The sequence below is a fragment of the Brachycentrus maculatus genome, unplaced genomic scaffold (assembly GCF_059751285.1).
Source record: "Brachycentrus maculatus isolate JH-2025_06_01 unplaced genomic scaffold, ASM5975128v1 h1tg000048l, whole genome shotgun sequence".
NCBI classification, from domain to species: domain Eukaryota; kingdom Metazoa; phylum Arthropoda; class Insecta; order Trichoptera; family Brachycentridae; genus Brachycentrus; species Brachycentrus maculatus.
The window spans coordinates 1,109,865-1,127,967 of record NW_028280802.1 but is presented as its reverse complement, the minus strand read 5'-3'; the positions used below and the strand labels follow the sequence as shown (position 1 = coordinate 1,127,967).

The 18,103-nt window shown below is 35.2% G+C and overlaps 1 protein-coding gene across 1 annotated transcript; it reads right to left on the bottom strand.

The window, feature by feature from the left end:
- Positions 1 to 375: 375 nt before the first annotated feature.
- Positions 376 to 16,988, bottom strand: LOC148312235 (DENN domain-containing protein 1A-like). Its single transcript, XM_088277618.1, has 14 exons — positions 16,840 to 16,988; positions 16,600 to 16,752; positions 13,810 to 13,947; positions 10,892 to 11,075; positions 10,299 to 10,556; positions 9,259 to 9,360; positions 8,162 to 8,277; positions 6,753 to 6,864; positions 5,593 to 5,742; positions 4,966 to 4,998; positions 4,373 to 4,464; positions 4,218 to 4,299; positions 3,594 to 3,971; positions 376 to 1,705 (listed from the first exon to the last, which is right to left on the bottom strand). The coding sequence occupies exons 1-14, from the start codon at positions 16,854 to 16,856 to the stop codon at positions 1,595 to 1,597; spliced, it is 1,926 nt and encodes a 641-aa protein (XP_088133744.1). The 5' UTR covers positions 16,857 to 16,988; the 3' UTR covers positions 376 to 1,594.
- Positions 16,989 to 18,103: the final 1,115 nt, after the last annotated feature.

The window sequence follows — 18,103 nt, the reverse complement described above, 5'->3', positions numbered from 1 at the left end:
AATTATGGCATCGACTAATCGGCAACTAGTCAGCTGGTGCATCTTTACAGATTGTTGGAATTAATTACAAATAAAGCTGAATGTTCAGTTGCACTATTCCTTACAAATAATCTTGACCTTATCCTATATTTAGGAAGCACATAATCTAATACTAAAAATAATATAAAATAACAAATCCATTATGAAAACAAATACATAAACATAATATATATACGTATGAATGTACTTCAATATTCTCACAAATTATGGTATCTATATTTTGCTAACCCATCACAAGAATGAGAAATCTCTAACAATTCATGTTTTGAAATACTACCTTGATCAAAAAGTTCCCGAAATCACCACCGTGTGGCGTTCTCAGTCACCTGATTTGAGTTTTCTTTTTTTTATTAGGTTGCTACATCTGTCATTGATATTCTATGAAATTTTTAGTTTGATAGCTTGACATTTGTACGTTTGTAAAAGTGACGCCGTACATCTGCGATTGTGCGTGTTTTCGATTTTTGACAATTTTGAAAATTGGAATGAAATTTGCTACAGTGAGTTTGTATTAAATTTTGCGGTTTTAGTGGTGCGACAATATTGAAAATGCTAGAAAAGTGTTTCCGCAACGATACTCTGAAGAAAACGAACATTTCAGAAGTGGTCATGAGTCCGTCAACGATTATGAACACAATGGCAGGCCTTCGACATCGAAAACCGACGAAAACATTAACAAAATCAAAGAATGGATGACCGTAAGCCGCAAAATGAGAAATAGAGAGATGGTAGAGAAGTTAGGCATCGCTTTTGGATCCGCTCAAGACGTTTGGGTGAAGCGATTTGCCAAACAGACCAGATTTGTGGGCAAACATCTCATGGATCTTGCACCGCGATAACGCACCGTCGCACAATGCCATCGTTATCCGTGACCATTTGGCTAAAACCAGAACAAATACCATCCAACAACCACCAAATTCACATGATTTGGCTGCCTGCAACTTTTCCATTTCGGTCGTCTCAAGAAACCGCTCCCGGATTGTGTTACAGCATCCGAGAAGAGGTCATAGAAAAATCGAAGATGGCTGTAATGGCCGTACCGAAAACCGATTATAAAAAATGTTTCGAGGATTGATTAAGCGCTGGCATAAATGCGTTGAAGTCGAGGGGGAGTACTTTAAAGGGGACAATATTGATTTTGATGAATAATCTTGTACGTTTAATTTTCTGAACACATTCCGGGAACTTTTTGATCAAGGTGGTATGTACCAAGATTTGAAGCAAATATTGAGGAAAATTCACGTATGCAACAAGAAGTCCATTTTAAGAACGTGAGCGTTAAAACCCTGCGTTGAATTGCGTAAAAACGCATTCACTAACACAAATTTTTAGAAAACATTTACAACAAATCCCATATCACCATTTGCCTGATTTTCGCAAAAGGTTAGTGATTTTTAATGTGACTTAGATTTTTATTTTTTAATAGTGATTATGTCTTTCATGCTCATTTAAAAGTAAATCTGAATATCATAACATCAGTCGAATCATACTGGTTAAGTGACTTACCGATATCCGAGCTACAAAATGTTTAAGGCCCTAGCACCAATATCAGTGATTAATCAAACTTAGTCCAGTTCTGACGAGAAATTTTGAATTTCTCAAAATTAATTCCATACTGTTGGAGGAGCTCGTCTTCTTGCAGTCTCGCTCCAACTGTTGATAAGTTCTGTAATTAAGAAAACCCTTGTACACTAAATGGTTCAGTGAAGAGAGACAGACCGCAATGAAATGTTTTCATAGATATTTATTTTACCATATTGACAAAAAGTATATTTATAAAATTAGGTCCACCAAAAATTAACAAATAAAATTCAATATTTCAACCCATAGACTTAGAAAGGTTGAAGCGCTGTTCCTGGATCGATATAGAACAAATTATAGCTGTTATGCACCTAGGCCTTGTTTGCATTTTGCTTAAAATCAAACCAAGATTTGGAATATATGATCTTGTTTCTATGTTATTGTAGCTATATCCATTTTGTCAAAGTTATGTTTTTTAATTCCTGTAAACATTCATTTTCTTATATTTATAAACAAATTGTTTTATTCTAAAATATAAAGGCCATATATGCACAAATAGTTAAATCACCGCAAGTCAAATCAATCAACATACTATAATTAAAATTACAAATAGTCATAAATTTTTGGATCTAATTTTATAAATGTTACATTTATCAAATTCATCATAGAGTAAAGAGTTTATGACGGGATTTGATAATTGTGTACATATAGTTAAGCACTTAACAAAGAGATTGGTACATTATGTTCATATAAAAACATTAAATAATTCCTTCTTTTCTGACTTTGAAATGAGGCCGGCGCAGAAGTTAAAAATACCCTTCCCGTCTTTAAGCATCAATTAACCAAACGGGTAGAATTACCTTTCCCGTCCTGAGTGTGTTAACAAAAAAATATCTATGTTACTCTGCAGTTCTCATTACATAAGTCTTAACAGAAAGATAGCAAGATAGTAAGCATGTAATACAACAGAATTAGTGTTATGTTGCTATATTGCAATAATACAAATCACGTAACTTATTTCCACCAGTAAAGTAAAGATAGATAATCGAATCCAAAAACCCAATTAGTTAATGAGTTCTTTATGAGAAGTCATTGCTTATTGTTATTGGATTCAATCACAGCATACAAATTTGGTTTGTTGCATATTGCATATTTTTAGCTCCTGATGTATTTGATAATTTGACAGTTTGACAATAAAAACATAAGATGGAAAAAAATGAAAACCGAAAAAAAAACCAATACCCATTGGCCACATATAATGTGACAGACATACCAAAAATCTTAATTTTTAAAGGCATTTTTTTTTGTAGAAAGATTTGCATTGATAAAAAATGTGTAAATGGTAAAAGAGACTGAAAAAAAATGTCGATTGTACCAGGAAAATGGTATATCTTTTTGCAATATTGGTGACTATAACCAAAATATTTGGTTCATGTAGTGTGTACTGATCTTGTATATGTGGGGAAAGGTGAGAGAGAAGAAAAAAGTATTCTGGCAATCTGAATTGAGCTGCAAATGGTTAAAATGCAAATCAAGCCATTCGATTATTAGTGATTAATAATACTATTTGGAGTTTCGATCTAGGCAAATAAAACATTTGGAATAAAAATACATTATTGATTTGATATAAAAAACATCCCTAAAAAATCTCATGGCAGGTAAATATTTATATTTCTTATTGGGAATAAAAAATAAATGTGATGTAGATCATTGCTGAATTCCCGACTCAATATTCCCCAAATATAACATAGATCACCAATAGATGCGAGGAGACAAACCGCAAGAGCAAAAAACGCACACTGTCACCAATAATAATTGATGATGAAATGAAATATTCGCTAGTTATAAATACTAATAAAAAAAATCGCATAAGCTTTCCATGACATTTGGCAAAATGGCTCAGAAATCATGTTAAAGAGGGTTATACTCACCCCATAGGGGTGTAAGGTGCAAAAGAGACCTACCTTTAACAGGATTTATGAGCGAAATTGAGATTTGATTTCGGTGCTAGAATAGTAATTAGTGTGGCTTACATGATCATCCGTCAAGTCGGCGAGCCCGGCAAGCACTAGTGGACAGACAGGCGCCGTGCGGGGCTTGGAGGCGCGCGGCGACGTGGCGAGCAGCTCCGCCAGCAGGGAGGAGGGCGTCTTGCGGCGTTCGTATGCCATGTCTGTCCTCTCCCTATCAGTTCCCTCTGCAGCGTCCTTGTCCGCCCTGAGTGTCGGCTCCTCATCGCTATCATCGTCGGAGTCTAGCAAAGAGAAGTATCGCGTCTCGCCTTCGCGGAGCAGCTTGTCTTGGTCACACGAGTAACCCTCTAAGCATACTATGTCCTCCGTCTCGTCGCCCGATGCTAGTGAAATCAGGTCCTGGGGAGCGGGGTCGTTCACCAAGGTTTGGGGCAGCACCTAAATGCAAAATACGCTCAGTAGAACCATCTATCTTATGATCTCCTATTCAAACCTAGAGATGAATGGAGTTCTCCATCGGATCAAAGCTTGATTGTTTATTATATAAAGGCAATGTGTACATTCCTGCATTTCAGTTTCTCATATCTAGCAGAATAGCAGCAATGGCTATGGCGCTTGTGTAAGGACACTGCTAATATATACAAGTACACTGAAGGGTTTTAATTGTCATAAATAAATAAATACCTTAGATACAGGTTCTAAAGAACCGCCGGAGTCTTGGGATCCCATTGGTCTCTCCCACCACTCCGAACCTCCGCTGATGGTCCTGGAAGAATACTAAGGGTTAAAATTGAATTCATATTACAACACACAAAAAGATTCACAGATTATGTACTAACCCTGAAGAGCCCCCGAGAGTGCGTTTAGCCACAACCAATTTGTGTTTCAGTCCTTTATAAGCGGACTTGACTCCTTTATTGCCTGAACGGACCTGCAAAAATATATTTTTTTTATCACTCAAACACTATATGTACACTACCTGGCTGAAATTTATAAACTTTTTTTTTTAAACCGTAAAGGAATAGTTTATTTTTATGCTTTCAAGGGAATGTCAAAAAAAAGTAAGGAAATGAAAAATATAGGGAAAAATGGAATTTAATTTCAAAATTTCTATGAATTAAATGGTATTTGTGTGAATAAAAATAAGTGATAAATATATTGTACTCAAATACATAATATGTATATTGTTTGGTCAAATATGGGATGTTGAGCTCTTTTGGCAAGTCTGAAAGCCGAGGGCCAAGACAGCGAAAGTTGAGTTCAATTAATTAAAAATAATAACTCATAGCTTTCAATACATTAGTTTACTTGCAGGAAACTAAATATAATCTTAAAGAGAGAGATGCTGGGGGTCAGGAGAGGGGTGAAACTTCACATGTTGGGATGTGAGGAATTGGTTTGTCATGAGCAATATAATTATTTTAATGCTTACCGTTTTTATAGCGGAGTCCACTGCAGGCTGAGTCTGGAAATAAAGTAAATCATTAGGATGCATAAATACTTAACTCATAATTTATTGGGGTAACTTGTTTACATGGCTCCTCTAATTGTGTCTGAAACGTCAGTAGGAAGAAATATTAACATGTTCACCATAAGGGGGGCATCGGCGACCTCTGTATTGGACCGCAGCGCCATGGGGGGCACCAGTGACCTCAATCAAAAGCTATATTTAAAATGCTTTAACTATGGACCCCAACATCGAATCAAAAAATTAAATAAACTAAATGCATTATATTATTAAAATACATACATTACCGACAGTTTTTTTTGTGAATTTCAAAATTGATAAATTTTAGTATTGGCGTTTAACGTGTTTTTAATTTTCCACATACCAAAGTCATGTTTGGAATTTAATATTTTTAAATTTATAAAATGTTGACAAAATTTGAGTGTGTTATTATGTGTGTCTAAAATCAGGATAGAGTTCAATTTTATTATCTAATAGCGAGTATTTGTATTGTATAAGGATACATGGAGATGAAATAATAATTTTTTAGACGTAAAAACCGGGAAAACAAAAAATAAGAAATGAATAAACCGGGTTTCATTGCATAGATACCTTGTGTTTAATACTTTTGAGAATTTTGGCGGGGTTTCTTTGCCATTTGCTTCTCCTTTTGTAGTTTTCTTCCCAAACGCAGCATTCCTTGGTGAATTCATCACTACAACCTGCTTTAGCTGCAATCATCGATATTCTTCCTTCCATGAACTGGAAAAGAAACACCAGCATAAACCCAATGAAATATTATACTGCCTCCGTATCTTGTCTCGTGTAATATCTGACTTCCGGATGACACTTAGGACTGACCAAAACAGTGTACAGCATCACTCCCCTACTACCTTACTACATTCCGTACCCACAAACGACATAATACAAACATACTTTACTATTAAGTGTTATCTTCATGATATTTCTACATAAATAATCAATGTATAAGTCAATAATGGGTAGAATGATGAATTTTACATGTGTGTAAAGTCACTTGACCAGCCTATGACATGTCGTAAGCCCTGTCTTCTTCTCCAGTCGTTTCCCTCATTGCTGAGGATCGTGACCCCCTTGCTGGCTTCCTCTGGAACCTCGGACAACACTCCCCCATTGGTCCCTGGATTGTGCAACCTTTACAACTCCCGCAACGGAGAGCCCTGTGATCTCTTTCACCTGGTCGGTCTATTTATTGGGTTGGAGATCTACTTCTAGTTCTCTGGCCTTCTAAGCCTCAGATTATGACAAGCCTCTCTATGTTGTCTGTTGGTCTATGAGCAATATGGCCGAGGAACTGGAGAACTCGTCTTCGACAAAGAGTTGAAAGACGATCCGTGATCCTCATCTACTGCAAGATCAATGCGTATGTTCTCTTTGCTGTCTATGGGATTGCCAACATCTTCCTCCAGCACCACATCTCAAATGAGTTTAGTTTTTGACGTTCGGCAGCTCTTAGGGTCCAAGTTTCTGCACATGCAGATTGGGAACACCAATGCTTTCATAAGGCAAAGCTTTGTGCATTTGTGATGGTACTGTTTCTCCAAATTTTCTCTAACCTAGTCATGGCTGACTTTGCCATCCTGATTTGAAGCCTAATCAACGCCTCGAGCCCACCCTGGTCAGTATGCGAATATTGTTTTTTACCATGAATCGTCATTTTTCAATCGTAATTACATATTATGATAGTTTAGTATTCTAGGGTTAAATAAAAAGCTTTTGTTGTAATTAGGTACCTGCTGAAACATCTGTAAAGTGAGCATTTCACAAAGAAAAGGCTGAACCCCGGATCCTCGGCTGGTCACAAAGGCTTCCTTATCAAAATATGGGCGAGATCCAGGTTCAGTTCTGAAACATACGAGGCGGTGTGGATAAAAGAATATCTTTCAGTTGGTATTTTATCATTATGTGCAATTATTTATTTTATTTGCTTATTCCCTATTTTTTGTCATTTTATTATTGTGTTTTTAATTATTTTGATAAATACGTATATTCATATGTAATATTGAAGGTAATAAATAAGAGAAATGGATGGAGAAAGTAATTTGGCCTATTACCTTATGTTTCGGTGAGTATGTGCAAATATGACTATGGAGACATCGCTCACTCCTTTCAAGAACGTCATAAATAAAAAACTTGATTTTTCTGGAGAACGTTTTTAAAGTTTTTTAAATATGATACAATGTATTAAAAATTAATTTAAAGCTACTTATTGAACTATTTACTGTGCAACAGATCTTTTTAGGTAAAACCTGGATTTTTTTTTCTCCATTTGAAAAATATTTACTTTATTTCAAAAACTAATAAGACAATACCTTTTCTTCAAAATGCAAAAACAACACTTTCTGCCCTGTAGCAGGTAAATATTAAGTTAAAAATATGTCTCTTTTCTGGGATATAGTACATTTTCTGGGCATTCAGAAAACATGCACAACTGAAAATTGACGATTTGTGACTTATGACATTCTTGAAAGGAGTGAGCGACACGACCTCTCACACCAGCATAGGCAGAATTATGAATGTTACTTGACAGTTGAGTTGTCAGATTAAAACATAGCCAGAAACAAGATTGGCAGGGTTGCTTATCACACTGATTATGTCTAACCTCTTCTCTCTGATGACTTGGCAAGTTAGCCAATTGGCACTATCTAGCACTTTCTGAATAGACTTGATAGACAGGTATTTTCATAATACCAGTAAATAGTATGTATTCAACTTTCATTAATCGATTCGGCAGTCATTTTGTGGTATATCTATCCATTTTATATATAAATTGTACTTTAAGGAAGTTAAATTTTATTAAATGACAAGTGTTCATATTTTAATACTAAACCTCTAGTACTAGTAACTAGCAGTTACACAGTGTATAAAGCGATCACTAGAACCAGCCAAAGACAGGTCCTAAGTTCTGGAAATGACTAGAATTGTATGCTGCCTTCTTAAAAACTTTGATAATGTATGAAATCATTCTAAAACATGTTGTATATTTATTGTTGAGTTTATTGTGAGACAAATGGACATCGGCCAAGTTGTTAAATTAAAATGGGTGAGTAAAAATATGTTAAGTCGGTGTGGTTTAGATCATGTTTTAACATTGGTTCCGGGTACTGTATAAAACCTGGAGTGTAATAATGCATATACTAACTTTATGGCACTATCTATTCCTCCCAGAAGATGTACTTGAGTTCGCAGAAAGGCTCGGGCTAGTGAATCTCCTACCAGGTTTTTGCTGCTTTCCAAAGAAGCAAGCAAATCTTCTACCTGCAAAATAGAACAAGATTTAGAAGGACTAATTTAATTGCTAGAATTTGCAATTTAACGGTAAGTCTCAATATCACTGACTTGTAAATGATTTGTAACTGAGATTGCTTACATAAGTTGACATTCATATTGTGGTGTATCTCTATTTTCAAATATTTTGTCTTTGACATAAGCTTTGAATTATTCTTTTTTCCCTTTTCCTCCTTCCTGTCCCTCTTCCAGGTATTTTCACTAAATTACAAATGTGAAATTTTGTAACTGGAATGGTACAAATACTTGTTTTGCGTTACTCGTTAATTTATGTAACTGTTCTGTTAAATTTCCCAATAAAATAAAATCAAATATCAACAAAAGATTGTTAATTTCTTTCCACGATTGACAGTTTTTCTTGAAGCATGATTGCAGAACTTAAAAAAATTTGACGCATTTAATTTTTTGGAGTATCGCGGTATAATCCTATTAGAAAGTAGAATAAAATCTAGCACCTTGAACGACATATCCATCATGGCCAAGCAAATATTTTTTAGATGAATAAATAAAATTAAGGATTCATGTTTTCGTTTTATTTTACAAAACTGGTGCAATAAATATTGCACTAAACAAAAGATTTAAAGGATACTTTTGATATTTTATATTTTAAAAGCATTTATAACTTTGTGGTATGGTAATATAACACTCTCCTATAAAAGTTATATTACACAAAGTGAACGATGAATGATACTTTTGATTCTCGACAAAATAATTCATAGTTGCTTTGTCGCTATAAAGAGCCGAGATAAGGATTCAATAAAATATTGCATTATTATCTGTCAATGAGAAATCTCACGCCCATAATGATCAATTTATTGCATAAATGAGCATTTTTTACAGAAACTTTGACTATTTTACTGGCTGTCCCTGGTACATTTTAAGAAGGAATGAAAAATATAATACATCTGGACTAATTGAACATAAATGTTTTCTGAATTGATTGGGACCTACCACTTCATGAGGTAGTGCGGCCGTATCTTCGAATGGAGATGTAATAGAGGAATCGTCCACATTAATCGTGACCACATCACCAATGTCGCTTAACACGAGGCTCTGAAAGTACACAGTGAACTCTGTTAGTTATAATTTAATGTTTTGACACTTATTTCCATACTGTTTGATGGTAAGGTTTTATTTCAGAATTATTGAAATCAAATAAAAAAAATTATGTTATGAAATTGAGAATTAATTACTTATATTGATAAAAATAATTAAATGTACACAATATCTGAATTCACAACGTCTGACAAAATCTGAGAACAACAATGATTTTTTTTTACTCAGATTCTAAAGTAATAATGACAAAATTTCAAGGTAAATAAATCTAAGAAATGGGAACCAGTTGTTATTGTAACTGACCCTAAACATTGAAACAAACTTTTATACTAAATATACTTATAAACAAACTTGTATAAAGCTTGTAATAAATATACATTTGTATTTACTAAGCCAGACCTTCAATGTGATTGAATTATTTCATATTTTTTTGTTGTTGATGAGAATAACATTAGTATATATGAGAATAACATTAGTATTAACATTTTTGTAAAAAAATAAATAAGTAAAAATGACTAACCACAAAGTAAATGCTTTAAATATTAATAATATTGAGAATAGAATAATATTTATTATTTACCTTGCTTATTATGTACAAGGTTTATAAGATAATTAAGTGATTTTTGGTTCTTCTGAAAACAGTTTATTTTATTTTAATCTGTGTTGGGAACAGCAGGGATAATTTAGTGTGGGTCAATCAGGAACTTCTCAGCATTTGCCGGGAGGAAACCACGTAAAACTTCTCAGGAGAAGCCAGACTGTTGACTATTGACAACAGACCTTCCGTTCCACTAGAAGAGGGTTCGGCATTGTGTCCTAGCTTAGTTTATGGTACCAAAGTCCTACTATTTTTATGGTGTATAATACCACCAATTATTTCATGGTGCAGGATCAGGTGTAGTGTGGTTAAACTGAGGATTAAGGAAGCTAGTTACCTCGTACACGGGATAGGGGACTCCTATTAGGTATGGCATGGGGGCAAGAAGACAGTCCTTGAGAGCCATGGGTAGCACGGGAATGTAGATGCCTTGCCACTCCAGGGGGTAGATGAGCTGGTTTGCAGCCTGTACACATGCTGATAAACGGGATAGCTTGCGCGACACTATCATGATGCGCCTCTCATGCAGCAGAGAGGCCAACACCCCCACCATGCATTCAAAATCAATTGCACAGTAATACTCTGTCAAGTTGATCTGTAACAGATTTATCATTATAATGAGAGGTTATCCTGGGTAGCTTTGGTCAGTCACCAGATCTTTGGAGTAATATTACATTTTTACCAAAACCAAAAGGACCTCATCTCTTGTTCATTTATAATCGAACTGATTTATTTTAACCTATGATTCTATTTGCAAAAACATATTAAAAAAATATAATAATAAAAATAGCCAGACTTGCTTTCAAAAAGAAGAGAAATCAGCGATGGGGCTCTAGATCCAGTGTTGACCAGGGGTACAGCAAACAATAAATCAACGAATAAACAAAGTGATAAGCTAATCATCCTCCCAATAAAGATGTTCCCACTTACATTATCTGGAAGGGTTGGTAGCTTATGTACTTGGTAAATTGGCAATGGCTTGTTGAAGAATTTCTGAAGATGATCAGCCACCAGCGGTGACACCTTTCCAAGCTTGGGCTTCGGAGAGTTACACAATACTTTATCAACAGTTTCCGACGAACAGCGATTTATATCTGCTATGTAATCCAGTAACCTGAGGAGTTTAAAATGGTCAACATGAATTTTGTCACATGAGATACAGATAGAGTGAAACATACTCAGGAAGAAGATTGATCATGGCATTAGTATCAAAATGGGAGATGTTGTCAGGTTTACACCTATATGTAAGTTTTGCGATGATGAGTTGAATGAAAATAATCAAAATATTACTTTACTGGAAAAAAGCCAAACATTTCTAAAATTCATGCTTGTCTCATTGTAATGCAATAATTATATAAAATTCACCCTGACATGACGACATGTCAAAAGTTTTGATTAAAATAATGTGAATTGAAGTAGAATTTTGTACATCTGTGCAAAGTTTATTTCAAATGCTCTTTCTATCTTTCATATTCAATATCATCTTTCAAGTTACGTAATAACAATCTTAATATGGGAGGTACGTAATAACAATCTTAATATGTTATATGCTTTATCAATAATAATATCGATAAAGCATATAACAGAGTTAAAAGCCTAGAATATACACCTAAAACAAAGAGCAATATTGTTAAAGACAAAAACGGAAACCTATTATTTGAAAATGAAAAGGTAGCTGAGCGATGGAAGGAATATCTAGAAGATCTGTACTGTGGAAATGATATCGAAGACGAAAGGATTTATTTGGAACCAGAAGAAGAAGTAGATCCCGATTGCAAAGGACCACCCTTGACAAGGGCTGAATTCGATTTTGCAGTGAAGGCCTTAACGGATAGAAAAGCAACTGGGATAGATGATATACCTGCTGAGGTTTTAAAGAATGTAGACGAACGGACGAAGACAGCACTATATAACATCATAAGTGAGTGCTACGAAAAGGGAAAATTGCCCAACGACTTCGTAAAGAGTAAGTCTATAACAATACCTAAAAAGGGAAATGCAGCAGACTGCAACAACTATAGAACCATAACACTTCTATCCCACGCATCCAAAGTGCTCCTGAACACTATAAAGGGCAGGTTGAAAAAGAAAGTGGAGGAACAGCTTGGAGAGGATCAGTTTGGTTTTAGAAGTGGAGTGGGAACACGAGAGGCAATTTTGGCACTGAGACAGATACTGGAAAGACGACTGGATGTGAATCTTATAACATACACGACCTTTATAGACTTAGAGAAGGCTTTTGATAGAGTGGATTGGTACCTCTTGTTTAAAGTCATGAAGAAAAGAGGGATTGATTGGAAGGACAGAAGAACCATCCTCAAATTGTACAAGGACCAATCCACTCTCATAGATATTAATGGTTCCTCAAAAGAAGCCAAGATAAGAAAAGGTGTGAGACAGGGTTGTCCGCTGTCACCCTATCTATTCAATTTGTTCATAGAGGAGGCCATTGAAGAGTTGAAGGAAAAAACAAATGGAGTAAAAATAAACGGTCAACAAATACATTGTATAAGATTCGCTGATGACATCGCCCTGATAGCAGAGGACGAGAGTGACATGAACCACATGTTAAACACTCTCTCTAATGCTCTGGATAAGTTCCATTTGAAAATTAATGCCGCCAAAACAAAATCAATGATCGTTGAAAAAGAGCAATCTGACCTCCATCCAACAATACTTCTCGGAAATAGAGTAATTCAACAGTTGGATCAATTCTGTTATCTGGGTAGCTTGCTAACATATAACAATAAATGTACCCTAGACATAAAAAAGAGGATAACGCTAGCCAAGCAAACTTTTATGAAAAAGTACAGCCTCCTATCAAACAAACATTTAAAAATTGAAGTAAGAAAAGGATTCATAAAGGCTTTTGTTTGGAGTGTTTTGTTGTATGGGTGTGAAACCTGGACCATCCAAAAGTACGAAAAAGACCGGCTTGAAGCATTTGAGATGTGGGTTTGGAGGAAGATGACCAAGACATCATGGGTCGTAAGGAAGTCCAACGAAAAGGTGTTGCAGGACGTAAAAGAAAGAAGAGAGCTTTTAAATCATATTTTGAAGAGGAAGGCCAAGCTAATAGGGCACTCAATTAGACATAGCACCTTTCTTAGCAACATCTTCGAAGGAAGAATCTTGGGAAAACGAACAAGAGGCCGCCCAAGAACTTCATACTTCCAGGATTTGAAGCGGCTCATGGACGTCTCCTCCTATTCGCAGCTCAAGAGGATGGCGACTGACAGAGACAAGTGGCTGACACTACAAGGCGCTGCCTTTAGAAGATGATGATGAATATGGGAGGTTACTCATTCTTCTTTTTCAAGTACTCTGAATCAAATCCTACAGGTCCTAAATTTAAAAGTGGGGACTGACTGGAGGATTTTGTCTTAATGTAACATTCGCGGCGAGCATGTTACATTATGGCATTGCTGACTGACCGCGATCAGTGCTCGTGCTCCACATTTGTCAAAACATAGTGTTTATATCCTCTTTGGATTCTTGTTGAAATGTCGCACGACAAAGATGTGATTCTACTAAATTACAGCGTACTCCAAATGAAGACATTACTGGATTTCAATCTTGTACAAAAGCAGAAACGTCGGTAGTGGTTTATTAAAACCCACACATCATTTTTTAAATTTTTATGTTGATGATCAGGGTGAATCAGAATAATGGTCAATGGTTAATGGTTAGGGAGAGGGTCTCATAAAAAATAATGTTCTTTATATTTTTCAATAAAATATAGTGTTTTTTTTCTTATCCTACTCCATAGTAGCAAATATTCCGCAATTATGCTATCAAGATATTTAAAATTATGTTCTAGGTACTGAAAAAAACTGTTAAGAACTTACTCATAAAAAGCGTCATGGTATGGAAAGTGTGAAACAATGACGAATGCTTTCTCTGTGTATGGTTCATGGCGACAGAATCCGTATGTCCAAGTTGAATCCACCGATGTCAGAGCAAAGGAAAAGTGCTGCACCGTATTTCTAAAAGCAAATTTAAAAAAATTATTATCAACTACTAGACAGAATAAGGAATGCCGGGATAAGGGAAATATGCGAGATTGAAGATGTCGTTAGGAGGGGAAAGCAACGAAGGAGACAATGGTATGTGAATGGAAGGAGAATGGAATCATCCAGACTCCCCCACATTGCACTGCCTTCCGAGGAGACCACCAAAGAGAGATGGATCGACAGATAGGAATCGACATCGCAGGAGGCTAATCCCTCTTAAAAACAGGCCACAAGACCTACACCAAGCAGAAGAAGAAGAAGATAAACTACAGAGGCCTTAAAAAGATAACTCTCCCGGAAACAAAATGGTTCTTTGAGAACGGAATATGTCTGTGCATTTACAGGGTCTGCCCTGGGAGATTCCACTATTTGTGCAAAGATTTGAACATGGTCCCGCTTAATTGGGACACATTGGGCCCGGGATGTTCAGCCCAATTAGGCGCTGCAGAAATATGCACCCACAGAGTGAAGTGTTTACATACTCTCGGTGTTGCAAGACCTTGCCACCTTTTTACTCATTCTAAATTTCAAAAAAAGTGCTTGTAGTCAGTTAGAAATGTTTCAATTAATTAAAGAAACCTTTTTACTTATATCCTATTTTTAAATTTACTGCGTAGCTGATTGCTTTTACGAATGGCTTTTTGGAATGGGCACAAAGCGAGTTACTTCATTCTGTAACAGTTGGAGTTCCCGAAGTTCAGACGAAAACTGCCGACGAATTGTCAGCAATGGTCGTCCTGGGCGGCGCGAACCTGATGCCTTGTAAAGGAGGTAAGCCTGATTAAGGCTCTCGGGAGGCATGCGGAGTACATGGCCAAGCCAACTGAATTGCCTTTTCTTGACGACAGCTGTGACCAAGATTTGCGGCGTCCTACGCCTTATCTCTTCATTCCTCACAAAGTCAAACCACCGCACACCTAAGATTCTCGGAAGACACCTATTTTCAAAACTCAGTACACGGCTGCTCTGGGCCCTTGTAGGGTGCCATGTTTCACAGACGTATAAGAGAACAGGAGCAATGCAGGCATTGTATAGGTGGCATTTGGTCTTCACCGAGTATAAACATGTATTTATTTAATATGTTAACAATAATTTATAATTGCATTTAGAGATTGGCGATAGCCTTTGCTAGTCAACTTGAAAACCCTTATCTCAAAATTGAGCGATACAATCAAGATATAGATAAAAATATGGACGATGTTATCTAAAAATAAGTATTTTTCTTTAATGCCTTGTGCCACCCAATTGTGCATCTCGCACTGTTAGGTATCACGATAGAAATAAAAAATGAACACAGGAAAATTGTTATATTACACTTCATAAGTTCAAAAATATATTAATTTTATTTCCATAAAACAATATAAAGAATTTTTCATTTAACACTACCGGAAAATGCTTAATATATAATTTGAAGGAATCTTAACTCAGTAAAGACCAGGTTTTGCCTAAATGATGAAACCCTTATCCGCACCCGATGGTGCATAGGGCACTGCATCATATAAACGCAGTGATATCTTGATCGTTAACATGTGAAGAAAAGGTGATCAGCCTTCCACTTCAGGTACCATTCAAGTGTTATATTAAATAAATATTAGAGTGAAAAATCGCTTATATTTATTTGACCCCCCCCTGGGAATCGAACCCGGGACCTCCAACAGTGTAATGCTGACCATTACACTACAGAGGCGGACAATATCCCCAATTTATACGTTCCTTCTATTTTGGTTTTTTATCTACATGATTTTCAACGCCTGCTATATACTCATATTCTCTTTTACGGCTGTAAAACATGGGAACTTGCAAGGGCTCAGAGTAGCCTTTGAGGATAGATGTCAATGTGTGGTAGTTTGAATTAAATAATTGTGAAATGTAAATGATCCCAGATATATTTTTTAATGAAACCTTAATTATAAAAATACTATTTCCGTAGACTGGGGTCATTATCATGACTAAATAATATGTAGTTCAACGATCATAATTTTAGCTTTTTATACATACTCACACCAAACGAATATGAAGTTAATGTATAGAATCATCTATGAAGCTAAGCTAAGCTATTTTATTCATTGTTTCGGCATTTACTTTGTGGTAAGACATGTTAAAATTGTTAAATAAAACATTTGTTTTTTTTACCACTTGAGTTTATTTATGATACTAGTTTCGGAAGCTAGTTTAGTTATTATGAAGATGGAAGCTTAGCTTCCGAAACTAGCATCATAAGTAAACTCAAGTGGTAAAAAACAAGTGTTTTATTAATTATTTTACACTAAGCAATGTTTACATTTAGACCTGAAGATGGGAGCTTAGCTTCCGAAACTAGTTGTCACAAAATAAACTTTAGTGGGATAAAAAATAGTGTTTTCTTTAATAATTTATAGAATCATCAGTCAATCATGCTAATATTGTGGTATAACACTCTTCTAATAGCCAAATTGTGTAACTGCGTCGTGTATCACATGGGATGGCACAATAGCTCAGGAAACCACTACCAGCATGTCAACATTTCTAACAATACCACATCATGCTACATTCTCACATCCCACATATTTCAGTTCCTTCTGCTATATTTATATATCATTTGTTCACTTAAACTTTGTTTTATTTAGTGATATTTCTAGAACTTACATCTCAATCTTGCATGGGAAGGTGAAATCTGGAATCCATTTTAAGAAGTCGTTTCTGAAATCTTCGGGAAAAATTCGCACAATCGTCGGACTCTTGGCTCCCTTTTGGCGAGAGACTTCACAAAAACATTCGAATATGCGATCGACATCTTTTCTGCAAAATGAAAAAAAAGAGTTACGGTTAGTGTCAGCATATGAATTGGTAATTCTTGTAACAAAATCAACAATATTTCCATATTACCGAATCCGGGAAGACATAGTTGTTCAGTGGGTCATTAATGAAGTAAAAATTTAAAATATAAATGAACAAATATACATAATAGCAGGATTGTTAGTGGCAGAAGCTAGAAAATGAGCCCACCCACCAACAGATTGCAGATTTCTGTCAAATTAAATGACAGCTCCACAGATTAAAATTGGCATCTATGCTTTTGCATAGAGATGTAATGTTACATCGATATTTTCCTAATATCGATCATCATAAAAATCTGAATATCCATAAAAAAAATCGCGTTACTATAACGTTTTTGAAATCTAAATCTATTTAAAAAATTGTGCAAAGTGTTTAAATGTTATACTTTAAATTAAATTGTGATACATATTAAATAAATATTCGGTAATTTCAATTTTAGAATAGTGCAAAATTTTGTTTGCACTAAAATGAATATGTAACTGTTTTATCTTACTAACTAACCATCACGCCGCTTCCCCGCAGGGGTAGGCAGAGAGAATCGAACGCCACACCACTCTGTCTTCGCAAACATTCTTCACCTCTTCTACATTCATGCATCTCCTCACAAATGAAACTGAAATCTTTATGCTTATTCTGGAATTGGAATTCATCCATTCAATTCAAGTGGCTGGCACTGATGCTAAATTTCCATCCATAGGTTAATTTCTTTTGACCTTATTTTTCCAAAATAATTTGAGAAACATTCCTTACATTTATTGTTTGCTTGCCAAATAAAGATGACTATGAGTCAGCATATAAAGAGTGCTCGGCAAATTTCTAATACTTTTTAAATTTAACGTACGTACTCTACTATTTTTTTCATTATACGTTGTTTACTAAACTTAGGTTTTATTTTGTCTATTTGCTTAATTGTAATGAAGTTTTTTTATTTCTTAAATGAAACTTTTCCGATGTTTTTTTTTAATAAAACCCAAATACTCCTCAAAAACATTATCTTGGTTTTATTATTATAATTACTGTTTTTCTATTATCTAGGTAGATACAAACTACTTAGCTATGTTCCATTAAGCAATCTATAATGTATCTTTGTAGTGTAAATCGATCACGTATTACTTCCATTTTCTTGATGAAGTAAGTAACCATAATTCCATTTTATACATATCTTTACAATTGAGTCGTATGTAGTTTTTTTTTTAAGTAGGCAATTAATTGTATAAATTTATGTCGATGTTTCTGCACACCTCTATACCGTTCAAAGGAAAAATAATAGGTACAAATCTATGTAAATTAAGGTAGAAAGCACACGGACGTT